The 18,565-nt window shown below is 39.2% G+C and overlaps 1 protein-coding gene across 5 annotated transcripts in view; it reads left to right on the top strand.

Moving 5' to 3' along the window:
• The window catches only part of LOC117400479 (solute carrier family 22 member 23), a 76,432-nt gene that overhangs the window by 8,072 nt on the left and 49,795 nt on the right, over nt 1-18,565 (top strand). For 2 of the 5 annotated variants that reach the window (XM_059022695.1, XM_059022697.1), the window contains 2 exons: nt 10,445-10,548; nt 11,719-11,873. The exons of 1 other annotated variant lie outside the window; for it this stretch is intronic. In XM_059022695.1, coding sequence (XP_058878678.1) covers nt 10,445-10,548; nt 11,719-11,873 — 259 coding nt within the window. Of the gene's footprint in view, nt 1-9,439; nt 9,537-10,444; nt 10,549-11,718; nt 11,874-18,565 lie in introns of those variants that run through there. 2 more of the 5 variants (XM_059022696.1, XM_059022698.1) reach the window with 2 other exon arrangements.

The raw sequence follows: 18,565 nt of genomic DNA, 5'->3' as shown, positions 1-18,565 counted from the left end.
TCCCGTGGGTCCCACTGGAGTCCCGTCTTCATGTCACTCTCTACTCTGAAGCACTCCGAAGAGATTTCTCAGACCCTCTTTCAGAACGTCAGGTTACAACGCACCCTACATTTCACACCAGTGGTGATGTTATGGCAAATCCCCCCCCCCCATAAAAATATATTCACAAACGTTATTAAAACACGTCAAAACAACCAGCACTATTGGTGTGTCTGTCTAAGACAAAATTAGTTAATGTATTCAAATTAGGTTTGGGTTTTTCAATATAATATTACAAATAATAACCGACTTACAAGTACATACGTAAACATACACACACGCATATCTATGGTTTAATTAGGAGATATATCAAATTAATTAGCGGTGCAATCGGCAACCTAATTTCTTCAATTATCGTACTGTATAGGCATCAGGGTTCTACCCAGGCCTTTTCAGACAGGCCCTGCGCCCAGCAAAGTGGCTGTCGCCGCCCGGCTGAAAAATCCTGATCTGCCTGTTGTGCAGATGCTACTGTGCCTTTAACAATAAGGATTGATTGTGCTTCTAGCAGACTAGATCACTTGCGCTTTTTTGGGTGAAAAAAATCTTTGAACCACATGACAGCTGTGTTACATCTTGACACAATATTTAACCAATCAGAGAGTTGAAAGGCGGGTTTTCTGTGTTAAACACTTTGAGAGGCTAAAACGTTAAAATGACTGCTAAAAAAAATAACCGATTTATTTTCAAAGCAAAAATAATGACAATGAAAGCAGGGTTTTCAAAATAAGCCGGCGATCGCCGCAATCCACAGCCTAATAATATATTTGCACCGGCTACTTTATTAAAAAATATTAAGATTATTTTCGGGTATTATCATTCTGTCCAATTTTTATCGTATTAATGTACTGTAAGGTTATATATAGTACATAATAGCTATACATATGCAATAAAAAAGTATTCCTTTTGTTGTGATATGGTAAAAATATGTACCCAGGTGCTTGTGAGAGATATTGGGGGTTCATGTATAGAGGCTGTACGCCTTTAAGACGAAAGGCATGATGGGATATCAGCTGAACATTTGTCAGCTGACATACAAATGTTTAAGTGCAGAATTGCTGGATTATTACACTCTGGTTTCATGCAATAGTTATGATGGTGACCAAATGTGTGTGAGTACTGTTGTGTAAAAAAAAAAAAAAAAGGTTAAAATGAACAGTTGCATTCAAAAAGTGTAGAACAGTGAAAAACAAAAATAGACATTAACAAAATGCCCTGAAAACTTAACCTAAAGAACTATTTAAATGAAGCAATAAGCTCAATAATTAAGCTAAAAAGGAAGTGAAAAGGTTACTGTGTTTTTTTTTTTTTTTTTTTTGTGAACTCCAATAAACCTACGTTGTCTTTCCCCAGTCAAATCGTAATTTTACCATAATAAAAAAAAGTCATGAAAAAGAATGTATAACATAAAGAGCAACCAGATATAGTCAATGAAAGACAACACATTATTCAAGTTCTTCTTCATATTACATATTTAAGGTAAGGCAAGTTTATTCTGTTAAAAGTGCTTCCGGCTATAATTTTCTGCCGCCCGGCTGCACAGAATTCCTGGGGAGAACCCTGGGCATTTATCAATGATAATCGATGCATTGACGTTTTATTTTTCAAAATAAAGAACAAACTTTTTTTTACATAAGATCCAATAACTACCAATAACTGTTGTGCATAATAGTTAACAAAAAGGCACAGCTTACATTCACATCAGAACACTTTCGATTATAAAAAAAAGAAATACAAAAAAGGCCTTGAGTTAACAACTGAAAATAATATGCGTGCGTCCGCATCAGATGTCCCTTTTAACATTGTAATAATAACAAATACCGTATTTTAACAGAAGGCCTTTGTAGCTGAACTATGGTTGTTCATTACTGTTAATGTTTTATGACCAAAGTAAAGCAAAACATTTTAATTAATCTCACAAATCCTGACTAATTTAACTACCCGTACTAAATTAAGGTTCTTTATATATATATATATATATATATATATATATATATATATATATATATATATATATATATAATATAAAGAATTGCCATATAATCCAAACACAACTTACTTTGAATCAAAATAAGGAAATCGGTAGATTCAATATTGGTATTCTTTTGAAATGATTATACAAAAAAGGTATATCCTGTGTTCTTGTCACTTTTTAGTGCAAAAGAATGCGAAGCATTGAAGCAACTCCAGTCATTACACCGGGTATATCCAACACGAATCTAGAGGCCTGAAAGTGCTATCCTAGCAACGCGCACACATTGTTTATCTACCGTAATAATAGCACAAAAAGAAGCGCACTCAAGGTTTTAATGCAAACCGGCAACAGGAGATCAAACCTGGTTCTAATTTGATGCATCGAGTTGCCGTCGGAGCTCGAGAAATTTAAGGACACTACTAATATATATTAATTGGTAATTAAACCATATTATGTTTTATTTGTTTTACTGTAAAGGTTCTGTATTTAATCACAAACAGATCAATGTAACGTGAAGCATCCAGAGATGATAAATAAGAAAAGCATCAACATTTCGATGCAAGTACTAATAAAAAGCACACAAAAATATGGTATTTTAGTTTTTACTGTTTGACAGGCACGCACGATTGTATCATCAGCTGGAAAAAAAATCACACGTATTTTACAGCTAATAAAAATGTAAAATACATAATAGCTTTTCAGAATACTTAATTTCAGTAAAGGTAACCGAATCATAAATACCAGCTATATCCAGTTCCCTGGAAATGGACTCCCAGATGTTCTCCCTCATTGCCGTGTCTTTATCATTTTTGTGTCTTTTTATTGTACAGCTCAGAGTATTTTGATACTGCAAGAATTATCTTTTCTTCTTCCATTGTTTACTGAAGGCATGCAAGGGAAGCTGTTCCTCATTGGTGAGTTCCCCAGCTGCCGTGCGACAAAATTGCAAAATTAGACACCAATCCTGTTTTTTTTTTTTTTTTTGCATCGCTTCAGTGTCGCCTTTCGCATTACAGGCAGTGTGAATGTCTTGTATCAGTGTGAATGTATCGCGATACATTCACTTGTCGCATCGCGTCCCATGTGTAGAGACCTTTACTGACCGGCAAAATAACCAGGCAGTAGTTTTATAAATCGTGTGTTAAATACTGCCCAGTAATTTTTGTTAATGGCCGGATATTACCGATGTCTTTTATGCATGTGGCCTAGGGAGTTTAGAATGCTTCTTCTGTAATCATTGTATGCACTGTATTCTGTTATTATTATTTATTTATTTCTTAGCAGACACCCTTATCCAGGGCGACTTACAATCGTAAGCAAATATATTAAGTGTTACAATACAAGTAATACAATAAGAGCAAGATAAATACAATAACTTTTGTTCAAGCAAAGTACAAGTGTGACAAAACACAATTCAATAATACAGCAGATAGTGATAGTTACATCAGGCTATGATTAAATACAAAATACTACAGATTAAATAACACTTGGCAGATTACAGTATTCTGAAGTACAGGATAAAATGCAGTAAAATAGGGGGCAGATAAGAGCAAAATAAAGCGCATTTAAATGACGGGTGATAGTGTCCCAGGATACAAACAGAGGAGTTCTACAGGCGCTTTCTGAAGAGGTGAGTCTTAAGGAGGCGCCGGAATGTGGTCAGGGACTGGGCAGTCCTGACATCCGTGGGAAGGTCATTCCACCACTGCGGAGCAAGGGTGGAGAAGGAGCGGGCTCTGGAGGCAGGGGAGCGTAGCGGAGGTAGAGCCAGTCTTCTAGTGCAGGCGGAGCGGAGAGGTCAAATGGGGGTGTAGGGAAAGATGAGGGTCTGGAGGTAGCTGGGTGCAGTCTGGTCAAGGCATCTGTAGGCTAGTACAAGTCTTGAACTGGATGTGAGCGGTGATCGGGAGCCAGTGGAGTGAGCGGAGTAGTGGAGTAGCGTGGGAGAAGCGAGGCAGAGAGAACACCAGGCGGGCAGCGGAGTTCTGGATGAGCTGGAGCGGACGGGTGGCGGACGCAGGGAGGCCAGCCAGGAGGGAGTTGCAGTAGTCTAGGCGGGAGAGTACCAAGGCCTGGACCAGGAGCTGGGTAGCGTAGTTGGTGAGGAAGGGTCGGATTCTTCGGATGTTGCTCAGGAAGAATCGGCAAGTGCGTGCCAGAGTGGAGATGTGCTGGGAATAAGAGAGGCAGGGGTCCAGGGTGACTCCGAGGTTCTTAGCAGAGGAAGATGGAGAGAGTGTGGTAGATTCCAGAGGAACAGAGATAGAGAGATCAGAGGAGGGGGAGGAGGAGGGAAAGAAAAGGAGGTCAGATTTAGAGAGGTTGAGTTTGAGGTGATGCGAGTGCATCCAGGAGGAAATAGCAGACAGACAGGTAGAGATACGGGAGGAGATGGTGGAGTCAGAGGTGGGGAAGGAGAGGAAAATCTGAGCATCATCAGCATAGAAATGGTATGAGAAACCATAGGATGCGATGAGGGGGGCTCAGGGAGCGGGTGTAGAGAGAGAACAGGAGAGGACCCAAGACTGACCCTTGGGGGACTCCAGTTAAGAGAGGGTGAGGTGTGGAGGTTGCTCCACGCCAGGTTACCTGGTAAGTGCATTTGGAGAGGTAGGAGGAGAACCAGGCCAGAGCAGTGCCAGAGATCCCCAGGTCAGCGAGAGATGACAGTAGAATAGAGTGATCAACAGTGTCAAAGGCAGCAGAGAGGTCGAGGAGAATTAGGTCAGAGGAGAGAGAGGCAGCTCAGGCAGATTTAACCCTTTGCGGTCCATTTATTAATCGCGCGTCAGGCATGTCAGGTCTAATTAATTTTCACACGCGCAGTTAATTTTAGACGCGCTGTTTAAAAGTATTTTTTTTCCACAGTCAAACGGGTTTAAATGGCCCTGCATATCAACAAAGCACTCACTAGGCATCTCCAGCCCCGCCCCACCCTTTTGTTTGCTATAGCGTTCACCTATGTAAGAAATAAATAATAATAATAATAATAGTCGTACATACCGATCGATCATCTCCGGATCATTAGTTTTATCACCAAACTCCTCAATAATACGATCCAAGTCATTATTTTATTACTATAACATCTCAAAAAAGCTCTGCAAATGTCCGTGTTTTCTGTGCGCTGATTCAGTCAGCCAACTTGTTTACTTACGACCCGCCCCGTTATCTGATACCAGATACCATGTATGACTATTCATGAGATACGCCTTTTTTTTTTTTTTTTTTTTCGACTTGTCTCGGCTCTTGTCGCTCCCACTCGGCAATTGAATGGTTTTCTCGTTTTTTTCCGGAGAAAAAACGACTAGAAACACCTTTTTTTGCGTTGCTATAATGATGTCGGACCCAGTCCGACAAAGGACCTGTGAGGAATAATTGCAATGGACCGGAAAGGGCTAAGTGAGTTGGTGACAGACAGGAGGGCGGTTTCAGTGGAATGAGCAGAGCGGAAGCCAGATTGGAGAGGGTCGAGCAGAGAGTGGTTGGACAGGAAAGCAGAGAGCTGGTGGTGTACAGTCCGCTCGAGGGTTTTGGAGAGGAAGGGTAGGAGGGAGACAGGACGGTAGCTCTGGAGGGAGGTGGGGTCGAGTGTAGGTTATTTGAGGAGGGGAGTGATAGAGGCTTTTTTGAAGGCAGAGGGAAAGAGACCAGAAAGTAGAGAGGTGTTGAGAAGGGAGGAGATGAAGGGGAGTAGAGCAGAAGCAGCAGCTTGAAAGAGGTGAGTGGGGAGGGGGTCCAAGGCACACGTGGTGGGTTTGTGACCCTGGAGCAGGGAGGAGAGGTCAGAGTCTGAGAGGGGCAAGAAGGTGGAGAAGGCGGGCGAGTTAGAAGGGGATGCAGTGGGTGTAGGGGTTGGAGCAGGAGGGGGTGCGGGGGAGGGAGAGGTGTTAAAGAGTTTGCAGATATCTGAGATTTTAGAAGAGAAGAAGGAGGCAAAGTCATCAGGGGAGATAGAGGAGGGGGGCAGGGTTTAGGAGAGAGGAGAAGGTAGAGAATAGTTTACGTGGGTTGTTAGTGGAGGCTTGGATTACAGATTGGAAATAAGTACATTTAGCAGAGGAGAGAGTAGAGGAGAAGGAGGAGAGGAGAGTGCAGTAAAGGTCTAGGGCAGCAAGGAGTTTGGTTCTCTTCCATTTCTTTTCAGCAGATCACTTTGTGATTCTTGCCGAGTGGAGCGCAGAGGAGAGCCAGGGATGGGGAGGGGAGGGGCGAGCAGGTCGGGAGGTAAGGGGACAGAGGGAGTCGAGGGAGGAGGTGAGGGAGGAGAAGAGGGAGGAGGTAGCAGAGTCTACGGAGAGTTATGAGAAGGAGTCGATAGGAGGGAGGTGAGAGAGAGCAGTGGAGGTTCCGGCGAGAGGTGACAGTGGGGGTAGGAGGAGCAGGGAGAGGGGGGAGAGACAGAAAAAGAGATGAAATAGTGATCAGAGAGGTCCAGGTGGGTGACAGAGAGGATGGAGGGGCAGCAGGCCCTGGAGAAGGTGAGGTCCAGTTGACGGCCAGCTTAGTGGGTAGGAGGGGATGGAGAGAGACAGAAGTCGAAGGAGTGAAGGAGAGGGAGGAATCCAGCAGTGGCTGGGGTTGGAGAGAGAGATGTTGAAGTCACCCAGCAGGACAGTTGGGGTAGACAGAGAGGGGAGGGAGGAGAGTAGATTCTGTAATTAACAACATTTAAGCCAACCATTTAAACGAAAGCTGATATAAACTTTTAGTGTAATTGCAGAATAACAGAAATTTGAGTCTCATTGAAAGTGCAGAGAGATTCCACTTGGCATATTAATGAGAATAATCAACGGGCCACCAGAGTTCTAACAGACCTTTTGTCATTAATTTATTCTCTACATAACAAATTCTAACCCCCCCCCCCCATGTTCTCCGAGAGCAACAGCACAGTAGCTTATAAGAGAGAAAGGGTTACAGTGTTTTTTTTTGCTCTTGGGATGAAGCCATAGCATTTGTGTCATTCCACTGAAGCTTCATGGCGCTTGTGTTTTTTAGTGACAGCCGGCCAAATCATGAATGCAGTCCATTGTTTCTCTGCACTGCCTTGCACCCACTTCTGTTTGGGTGTGAACAAAGTACAGCTGTTCAGGCTTTGCTGTGTCTTATCACATAATCATTTTGTTGTCTAAAGTACTTGCAGGTACAGTAGGATCTTTTTTTTTTTTTTTTTAAATTTAGTCGTCGCCAATTTTTTACCCCGGTTTTCTCCCCTGTTTAGCATGCCCAATTATTATCTGTATCCTCGGCTCACCGCTCGCAACCCCTCCGCCGACTCGGGAAACGGCGGATGGAACACGCGTTCTCCGAAACGTGCTCCTGCCAAGCCGTCATTTTTCGCACTGCAGATCCACAGCAATGCCACCAGACATATAGTGCCGGAGGACAACACAGATCTGGCGGCTCCACTGCAGGACCACAGGCGCCCTCTCGGCCACAGGGGTCGCTGATGCGCGGTGAGCTGTGGATTCCCCTGCCGACCTAAGCCCTCCCTACCCGGGCAGCGCTCAGCCAATTGTGCGCCGCCCACTAGGAACTCCCGGTCACGGTCGGCTGTGATTCGAACCTGCGATCTCCAGGCTATAGGGCACATCCTGCACTCCGCGCGGAGCGCCTTTACTGGATGCGCCACTCGGGAGCCAAGTAGGATCTTTTTTGTACAGTAATTAAAATAAGAATTTATACCTTAGTCGTGGATTGCTATACTATCGAGGACCTTTGCTGTCCATAACAATTCTTGTGCAATTGTGTAAGTTTCTTTAATCCTGTATGTTTTGACACTATATAATGAATAGTTCTTGTTTATTGATTTGCCAGTGGTAAAGCAGACAGTGACTGCTTTACAGCAGTTGCCCCCCACCAAGCTCTGTTTTTAATCTTGTATGCAGCATGAAGACACTTCTGACCACTTTAGCTTTTCTATTCAAATAGTATGTTAATGGTAAAAAAATGAAAAATATAATAATACATGTCTAGCTGGTTTATCTATCCATAAAATTTGGCAGTCTTATTTCTACTAAAGTAAAAGGCTCAGAAAAACAAATATTTTAAGAAAAATTCTCCTAAATGTATTTTATGTGAAGACAGAAAGGGTTAAAAAGTTTTTGCACATGTCTCCAATTTTTCGATCTTTGGCCACAGTATGGGGTTCGTTCAGAAAATTAGCCCACTGTTGCAGTATTCGCTGTGTGTAGATAAGCCCAGGTCTGCTGTTTTCTCTCTCGCACACGCACACGCACGCGCGTGCGCGCACACACACACACACACACACACACAAAAATATAATTGCAAAGCTTCCATGTGTTAAACATTCTGTTTAATAGTTAGTAGAGCACTTCAATTTCTCAGTGAAGGTAATCAAATTAGATCGCATAAACAATATTATTTTTATTGTTACCTTTTAGTTCTGTACAAAATGTTAGATATTTGTCTATCAAATTTATTCATGAAGGAGCAGTGTTAGAGAAATATTTGGAAAGAAATGGGTATCTGGTTTCAATAAATCCCAGCAAATATAGGATTTAGTCCAAGTCTTGTCCCTGATAAAGATATGAATTGAAAAAGAATGCAAAATATGCAAATATGATCTTGTGATATGTGAAGCACTCTGAGCCACAGGTTTATAAAGAAGCAACGTACTTTCTCTCTTAACAGCACAAACTAAATATCCTTTGAAATGGCTGCTTCTACCTGCCATTGTCTGATGTACTGTACCTTCTTAGGCAAGCTCTGAAAATACTGAAATAGTCAAATTGATAATGATCTGTAGATTTTGGTGTTGCTATCACGTTTTATTAAACAATTTTGGTTTGTCAGTGTTACGTGTAGTGTATCCATGTCTATAGCAATACAGTAAATCTGATTTGTGGATGTTGATAATTCTGTATGCTGGATACGATATGGATTAGAATCACTCACAGTCGCTGGTTCAAGGGCACATGTAGACTGTGTGAAGCAATTTCTGAACATCCAGTATGCTCCCAAAACAAATTTTTAGGTAATCAGTTGTAGTATTCCTCTACTGACTCTACTGATTTTTATATAGTACAGTACTGTTAAATGATGAGAAAGCTGGGAGGATTTGAGAAAGATGCTTTCAGTTAAACACACTAGCCTTGACGAATTTCATCCTTCCTTTACAAACCAGTGGGCTCTTTATTCTGTTTCTATGTATTCCTTTCACCAGACCCCTGAAGTCAAGCTTTCGTCGATCGTAAAACAAAACACTGCCTGAAAGAGCCTGAATGCATTCCCACCACGTTTTCCATCTTTGTTTTGCAGCAAAGCGCCCCCAACTTGTTTAGACATTTGCATGCACTGCTGATGCCAAAAATGCCACAATGGACATTTTCTTTACCTCATTATGTCAAACCCTGCATGACATTTTGAGACTTTATTGATGTACGGAGAAAGTGAAAGACACACTCTTCCTTACAAGATATTAGATAGATGCAGGTTTCTCATGACTTTTAAGCATTACGAGGAAGACATCAACTGGTGATCCTTTCATCTAACCTAAATAAAGGTATTAAAAAATATTTTAAAAAATGAGTAGTGTAGCTTTTTTCACTCTTCATCTTCTGAATAGAGACAGCAGCACATTTTGTATTTCAGTTTGTTTAATTGCCAATAAGCATAGCTGCAGTTCCTGATGCTTGGCATTTTACTCAAACAGAAGATTTTTATTGTGAGCTTGATTTGGCCCATCTGAGCTTCTTTTTCTCTCGTTTGCCTAAAACCTGGGATGGCTCAAATTGCTATGTAATAGGAGTCTTATGCCAATCCCTGTACTGCATTGCATTAATTTACAGTATTCCACTGTGTTACTGTTGCCTACAACACCTTTTATTGTACACTGCCTAACTGGTTATGATGTTTAAGGCTACATTTTACTTTTTTGGACATGGTGTTTAGAGGATGGGTCTAAAATTGGTCAAATCTTGATGGTATACCGTATTACTTGAACATCCCCGCTGTGCTTTTATGTTATGAAAGAAAAAGCATTACGTTAACCTTTCCATGCAAGGTTAGTTTTGTAAAAAAACAAATATTAACTAAACTATTTCTTCCCAGATCTAAAGTTTAATCAATACGGAAGCCTTTAAAGAAAATGAGAAATAACAGTTCAGCTGAGATGTCTTTGTACACACTCAATGTAGAAAATGATCAATTTCTACCAAGCATGCCACCACATTTACAATGTGTTCAGTCTTTGTGTAATGTACTGTTTTATGTAAAGTAATATTTTATTTGTGGGGGGGCGACAACGACATAGGATTTAGAACAAATTGAAATAGTACAGATTACTTTAGGGAAGGCGAAACCTGGTTATGTGGCTATTTATAATGACGATGTAAAAAATAAATAAACAATTTTGTATAATGTTTTTTTTTTTTTTTTTTTTTCCCCTCCCCCCCTCTCCCCTCTGCCTAGTGGAACTTGGTGTGCGATTCAACCTGGAAGGTACACATTGCCAAGTTTTCTCTACTGGTTGGTTTAATCTTTGGATATTTGGTGATGGGAGTTTTGGCCGATTGGTAAGGTGTTCATGTTTCTTTTAAAAGAAAAAAAAAAAAAAAGTTACACAACAATACAATCAAGGTTAATTCCGTATTGCTTTATATAGCCCAAGCTTTACTGATTACTGAAGCTCAATGTATTATTAAAGACTCAACATTATGTAGCCATTTACATTTGAATTCCCTTCTGCGTTTCAAAGTCCTCATATAATGTGTTATGACTCCAGAGCAAATTGTTCTTCAGTTTGTACATGTGATTGTATACTGTACAAAATTAGAAACTCATTCTTACTGTTTTCATGACTTATCTTTTAAAAAGGCAACGCAAAACCTAAAAATGGTAAACTAATCTTTTAAAATGTTTCAAATAACATGATGACTCTGTAATGCCCTCTATCAGGTTTCTGTTGCTCAATAAATAAACAGCACTTCTCAGAAAAGGGAAGTATTAATATGTATTTCCATGAAAGTAATCAATGACCCGTTTAAACAAAACCTAAAAGTTTATGTTTACAATAATTATTCCAAGCATAAAATGTTTTTAAAGTAGTTTACATTGTTTTTGTCTTAATGACATTGAAGTGAAACTGATTTCTAAATTATTTACCTATCGGCAATCTTAACCTGAAAAATGTGTGCGTTTGGAATTGCAGCATATTTAACCTTTTAAGTTTTAACAGATAAAATAAAACTCCAGGATGCAGATACAGTAAATCAAATGATTCTGCCACAGAAGAAAATATCCATGATCTTAAAGTAACAGATGGTAGCCACAACTTGGCTGTAGGCCTAATAATGAATGTTAGAATTAATGAATTATTGCAATATTAGAAACCTAACACTGATGTATTCCAGGGCCATCAGTGCTGTAAAGCCAAGTGTTTACCATTTAAACAATCTTAGTAAACATTTTGGCATTTATTTTGATTTAATGTTGAAACCTATACTTTAGACACACAAAAAACATATGGCATCTTTTTTAGGAGTGTTAGCACTAATTAAATAACAAATACAATATTCGACTTCTTGATGGATTTTTCTCTTACCACCGTTTTCCAAAAGATTTACCTTTTTATAAAAAAAAAAAAAAAAAAAAGTGTGTGTTCAAAATTAACTCGGATTTCACAAGACTGGCTAACATTTGAAATGTGTGTGTTTTTTTTTTTTTCTCTTCTTTTTGTCCTGCAGGTTCGGACGACAGCCTGTACTTATCGTCTCAGTTTTTTTCATATTAATCTTTGGACTAACAGTCGCTCTTTCTGTGAATGTGACCATGTTTAGCACACTGAGGTTCTTCGAAGGATTTTGTCTGGCAGGAATCATTCTTACCCTGTATATAATGAGTAAGTACAGCTTGAATATTTCCTTTGTAAAGCTGGATGATAACTAAATGCCACTGTGTTTATTTAACCTTGGAGGAAAAACAGTTGCTCAGCTACAGTACTTGGGGTTCGTAAACTCGTTCTCAGAGCGTTGCATGGCACACTCGTTGTCTGAAAACACCTTGAGCACTCGCTGAGGACATTCATAAACTCCTTTGATTGCAGTCGCAGCTTTATTCAGAGCGCACTCAGACTGCTCAAGCTCTGAAGGTAGTTTTTCAGGGTGTTTCAACATGGCGGCTATCCCTCTGGTGGTGGAGGGGTTAGCTCAGGCAATCAAATGTTTAGATCTAACTAATGCTACTCTAGTGGGTTATTATACCAACTAAATTCACCCACCCCTCGTTATATCGCTCCTCACTATACTGGGGTTTCGGATATATCACGGTCCTGGAGTTGGCTCCCCATTTTTACTGCCTAACTGCGTATGCTTTAGCTGCAGTATACATTGACAGTTTCATTTAGAATTGAATGTTTGTTTTATTTCGTACCGCACACCACAAACTAAATATACAAAACAATTAAAAACAAAACATTAATATCGTACTGTTATCATATACACACACATTGCACAATAACACTAAGCAAATTAAATATCTACTTGCTGAGGCGGTTTTTATTTTAGCCAATGAGGTGTTCACATGTGGCAGCAATACACTAGCAAAAGAGCAGTGATGTCAGCTCCCTAGCAACAAGCCTGTTGGGAGTGGATTTTTTCAATGCAGCGGGTTTGGGCATTTGAGAAAGGAGAGGGAGACTCATGAAATTAATTGAAGACTGAAGTTGATGAGAAGCAATTACCCTCCGCAGTACAAATTACAACAGTGTGCTGCTTTTTATATGAAAAATGAGTGGGTTGCATAGAGGACTTATATTGGACCCTGACGCCCTCGATAAAACGAGGGAGTGGTGGTACTGTGTTTGTCTGTTAGCCTATTTGTTTTTCTGTGGGTCTCTCGCTATATCGTGGCCCTCGATATATAGTGGATTTATATTGGACCCCAACACCCACGATATATCGAGTGGATGGTGTATTTATAATTTTTATTTTTAAAACGGATAACATATTTGTATATTAATACTAACAACAGTACAGTAGTACGTTGCGTATCCGACTGCGGTGGGGCCAGAGTAAGGGCGGATATGTAAAAAGGTGGATAAATGAATCCTGTTTTAAATACCATTATACACAGCTGTAACAATTACAGGATTTATTTAAATATCAGCACACTGAACAGCTCACGTGACACTACCAGCTCTGTGTACAAAAACTTTGGTGGGGTCTTCAATCTTTGAACTAATCTTCTCTGTTCAATAATAAACAAACTCCGGCTACTAGCCCGGCTGTCGGCGGTTTCGACTTGCTTATTCACTCTTCAGTACCCACCCTGGTTCTCCTCTCTCTCGCTCTCTCTCTCTCTCTCTCTCTCTCTCTCTCACACACACACATGTTGGCGAATTTCAGCTTCTTTAGCCCAGTTCGCTTTGGTTTTGCAGCAGCCCTGAGATGAAATAAATTGTACCTTTTTATACCTGACGCTCCTCTGGAACACACCTATCTGCTGATTACATTCCACACCTGGTAATCACACACAGCAGGCAGGCTCTCCCAGGAGCGTCAGGTACTTTGTGAATTAATTGCAATAAATATACACTGTTTATAAAATGCAGTGGTTGTGTGGAGGCATTGAAGGGAAGCAAGATGTATATAAACCATTTTTGATGCCAGCTTCAAATTTTCAGTGTTATGTAAACTTGTTATACAAAATCTAACTGCATTCTTCTCATTGACCCCTGACCTAATTTGGCTGTTGTATTGAGGTCATATGACTTGGGTATAGACGGTACATTTATCTTTTTATTTACATTTATGTGCATTTTGTAGATTTCTCTTGTAATGTGTGTTTAGGATTCAGGTGAAGCTGCTTGTAGGATTGATGCCCACTCTTCATTCTGGTAACAAGTAATAAACTAAACACCAACACAAAAATCTGCTTATCCATGCAATCTTTATCTTTCCTAAGCTTGATGGAATTTTCCTACCAAAAGAATAATTGTATCAATTATTGTAACCTGACATGCTTTGGTGTTCTCTATGACTTACTATGCTTCCTAAATAGCATCAGCAATATCAGACTAAATGTTTGCCCAGCAAGTACGTTGTTTAACTGGCTCATAATCGTCCTTGCAGTAGATACACTGTCTATCTGTAAACTCTGGTAGTAATAAATGTTTTGGCTGTAAGTCAAGGGCAGCAGAATTGAGGGCTACACTGTCCTTGTCAAAGTAATTTATGCTTCATGTCGTGCCTTAGCAAATATAAAGGCTAAATGTTTGTTAAGAATAGTGTTTTGTGTCCACAGAGTAGTAATTAAGTACTTTTTGCACACTTGCAGCTGGATATGAAATATATTTGACATCGTGGGGGGGGGGGGGGGGGGCATAATACAAACAAAAGAAAATGATAATTTATTCAGGAATTGTATCAATGTACAGTTTGAATGGATGCTGACTATTTTATAATGACCACAATAAGTCTGTAATACAATAGCAAAAACAAGATACTAAAGGCAGCTACACATCAGACGTGATGCAACATGCAAAAATGTGCAGCGATGCGACAATGAATAAAACCTATACTTTTGATAACTAGCTTTCATGCAACAGGCGACGTGGGGCAACACTGGAGTGACACAAATTCAATTGCGATTTATTTGCGTGGCAACTAAGGAATTGAGCAAGCAGAGAACAGCTTCAATGCATGTGGTCCAGCAGGGTGAAGCAGTATCCAAAATGACAGAGGAAATAAATATGCTGTGGAAAAATATCCCGAGCTTTATGACTAAGAGCATCGCAATCACAAAGATACAGATTTGAAAGATAATAATATGGGAGTCAGTTTTCAAAGGAACTGGATAAGCCTGGTATGTATGATTTATTGCCAAATACCATCTGAGAAGACACTCATGTTGATGATTATTTTCCTGTCTTGATCATAGTTTTGTCAAAAACAATTGAATAGCTTCATAGATCTGGCAGTTTACAAATCTGTTGCATCGCGTCTGTGTCGCTTCAGGTGTGTGTGGTCATGTCACTGCGAAAGTGTCTTGTCGTCTGATGAAAAATCACATTTTGTTTTACTGGTATAAGATAACAGCCAGATCCTACCTTAAGGAAACCTCTATAGGTGTAAAAGGTCCTGCTACCTAGTATGAAATCCCTTCTTATACTGTAGTTCAGTTTAACTCTAGTGGTTTACTGCAATTTGACCTACTACACACAAATTGATTTAGCTTTTACACCTGTACTATATGAATGTGTGGAATTACTGTTCCATTAAAAGATATGATACTCTTATTTTGTCACATTGCCTGTACGCCCTTGTCAAATAGGTTAGTTCAATAAGGCAATTTCTGTTTGAAGAGAATAATTAAATGAATAACTTGGGGGAACATGCTGGTTTTGTTTACACGGTTGGTTGGGTGCAAAGAACTTTGCCACTAGTCCGTTTTACTTTCTAAATTAAATTGGAGCATACAGCTTAGGCAATCAGAACATGCTTTATCAATCTATGTGTCCAACCTTGAGCTTTTGTGTTTTCCTTAACAGGAAAACTCATAATTTATTATTTTAGGTTAGTGCGTGGGGGAGAGCTCAGTAGAATCTAAGCCTGCTCCTGTATGAAAACCAAGCTGCCACAACCTTACATGGCTTACATGATAGAGGTCATTCCATGACAAATCACCCAACAGGTAACACCCTACCTCCTTGATTTTTTTGGGGGAAATTCTTTTTATTACGTTATTTTTCCAATAGTTCATCAAAAACATAAAATCAACCATATCATATGTGCCTAAACAAACAAAACAGTACAATAAGATCCATAAAAAAAAAAAATTATATATATATATATATAATTATAATAATAATAATAATAAATGAAATACAAAAAATAAAAAAGGACTGAATATTGTGCTCTATGTTTACGTTTGTGGTGTTCAAACTATTTCTTCTTGGGAATACACATACTGTAGCCAGGGGGTCCAAATTTCGTCAAACAGATGTGGACTACCTCTCAGATTATAAGTAATTTTTTCAAGAGGCATACAGCTATTCATTTCGTGGATCCATTGTGATACAGTGGGTGGGTCCTCATGGTTCCATTTAAATGTTATATACCGTTTGGCAGCAGTCATAGCCAAATTAAAAAAATGAACAATCCTAGAATTAGAGAAATTTTAGTTCTGTGTTATCTCCAAGGATAGCAGATAATGGGTTAAGGTTTAAGTCTTTTTGTAAGACATTACTCAAAATTCTTTCCAATTCTAGCCACCAAGATTGTAGTTTGGGACATGTCCATATCATATGTAAAAATGTCCCCTCCTGGCTTTTACATCTTTGACATAAAGAAGAAAAGTCATTTTTAAACACACAGTCTTGTAGGTGTTAGGTAAGTTCTATGTATAAATTTATAATGAGAGAGTTTATATCTTGCATTAATATAAGAACTATGTGATTGTTCACATACATTCTGCCATTGCTCCTCAGTAAGGGTAATTCCCAGATCCTTTTCCCATTTAATCTTCAGATAGTTAGTATTAAATACAGAGTGCTTCAGAAGGAGCTGGTACAGTTGAGAGAGAAGCTTGGTTGAAGTGGGTTTAAGTAATAGAGATTCCAATAATGAGTAGGTAGGTTTATCCAGCGAGCCACTCTGCACTGACTGGACATAATGTCGAAGCTGTAAATATCTAAAAAAGTGTATAGATGGTATTTGAAAGCTATTTCTTAGTTCTTCAAAAAACAAAAGTCTTACACTTAAACAAATCACCAATTTTCTGAATGCCCCGTAGAGCCCATGATTTAAAAGCAGGGTCTCTTAGAGCTAGCGGTAGGTTAGGATTTTGTGAGATTTGTGTTTGGGGAGAAATATTTAAAGTAGCTTTTATGACGCAATGTGTTTCCTCCCACATTTTAAGAGATTGGAATAAAATTGGATTGTCTGTATTTTTTTTAATAGTTATATGATTAAAACAATAAAGAATATAAGAAAGGTATGGTATTTTAAGAATGTGGCTTTCAATCTGTGTCCATGCGGGATGGTTATCACTACAAAACCAATGAAACAAAAATCTAACTTTGGGCAGCCCAAAAATATAACCGTGGGTCTGGAAGACCAAGACCCCCCCTTTTATAAGATAAAGCAAGTCGACCTTTTTACTCTGGGGATCTTATAGCTCCACAAAAAAATTACCGACACAACTGTTACACACTCTAAAAAAGGACCCGGAAATTGACATAGGAATGGATTGAAATAAATACATAATTCGAGGTAATACAGAGCTTTTAATGATGTACACGGCTCTGTCAGGTATAATAAAATATCATCAACATATAATGAGACTTTGTGAATTTTGTTCCCTATTTCAAAGCCTTTAATATTTAAGTCGGTTCTAATTTTTTCAGCTAGGGGTTCGATTATAAGAGCAAACAGCAGTGGGGATAGAGGGCATCCCTGCCTGGTGCCGCGGGAGATGGAGAATGGGTTAGAGATCATTCCATTCGTGCTGACCCTGGCTCGTGGGTTATTATACAGAATACGTATCCCATTCACAAAATAGGGGCCAAATAGAAAATTTTCCAGTACCATAAAGAGATATTCCCACTCCACGCGGTCAAATGCTTTTTCTGCATCAAGTGACACAGCTATTGTAGGGCTAGCTAACCGCCCTGCTTCATGTATAACATGAAATAAACGACGAAAGTTGTTGATAGACATTCTGTTTTTAATAAATCATGTTTGATCTGTATTAATTAAGGTTGGTAGAACCTTTAAGTCTAAGGGCCAGTGTTTTAGCCAAGATCTTTAAATCAATTTAATTAAGGATATAGGGCAATATGATCCGCATACAGTAGGGTCTTTATCTGGTTTACACATGAGTGAAATTAAGGCTTCTTGGAGTGTTGGAGGTAATTCACCATTTTCCAAAATATGTTGATACATTTTAAATAATGGATCAATTAGTTATTTTTGAAATTAAAAAAAAAAGTCGCTTGTGTACCCATCTAAACCAGGTACCTTTCCAGACTGAAGTGTCTTCAGGGCAGATAGTACCTCCCCCTTAGTTAAAGGTTGCTCCAGTGCGCCTCTGTCTACTTCCGAAAGTTTAGATAATTTTAATTTTACCTAGAAAATGTTCAATTTTTTTATGTATATCTCCCCCTTCTGTGGAATATAGATTCTTATAGAAGTCTTGGAAACAGTTATTGATCTCCTGTGGATCACAAGTCAAGGAGGAGTCTTGTATGCTTTCATTTGTTAATTGTTTTTTCAATTGCCAAGACAGGAGTTTATGTGCTTTTATCACCAAGCTCGTAATACCTTTGCCTAGTTCTGAGCATTGCTTTCTCAATTTTATATGTGTTTCAAATATTATATTGATTCCTTTTTCTAGTTAGTGTTTTATAACGACCAGCAGATCTAGTATTGGCATGCTCTATTTCAAGCTTTTTAATTTCAGCTTCCAGTTGATTGAGTTCCTTTCTGCTTTCCTTTTTAGTTGTGTATGAAATTCTGACCTCTCAGATATGCCTTTAAAGATTCCCATAAAATGGAAGGGGGCGGGGCTGTAGGTGCATTGATATCTAAAAAC

The sequence above is a fragment of the Acipenser ruthenus genome, chromosome 4 (genome assembly GCF_902713425.1).
Source record: "Acipenser ruthenus chromosome 4, fAciRut3.2 maternal haplotype, whole genome shotgun sequence".
NCBI lineage: Eukaryota > Metazoa > Chordata > Actinopteri > Acipenseriformes > Acipenseridae > Acipenser > Acipenser ruthenus.
Note: the sequence above shows the minus strand (reverse complement) of the source record. Positions and strands in the feature narration are given on the sequence as shown.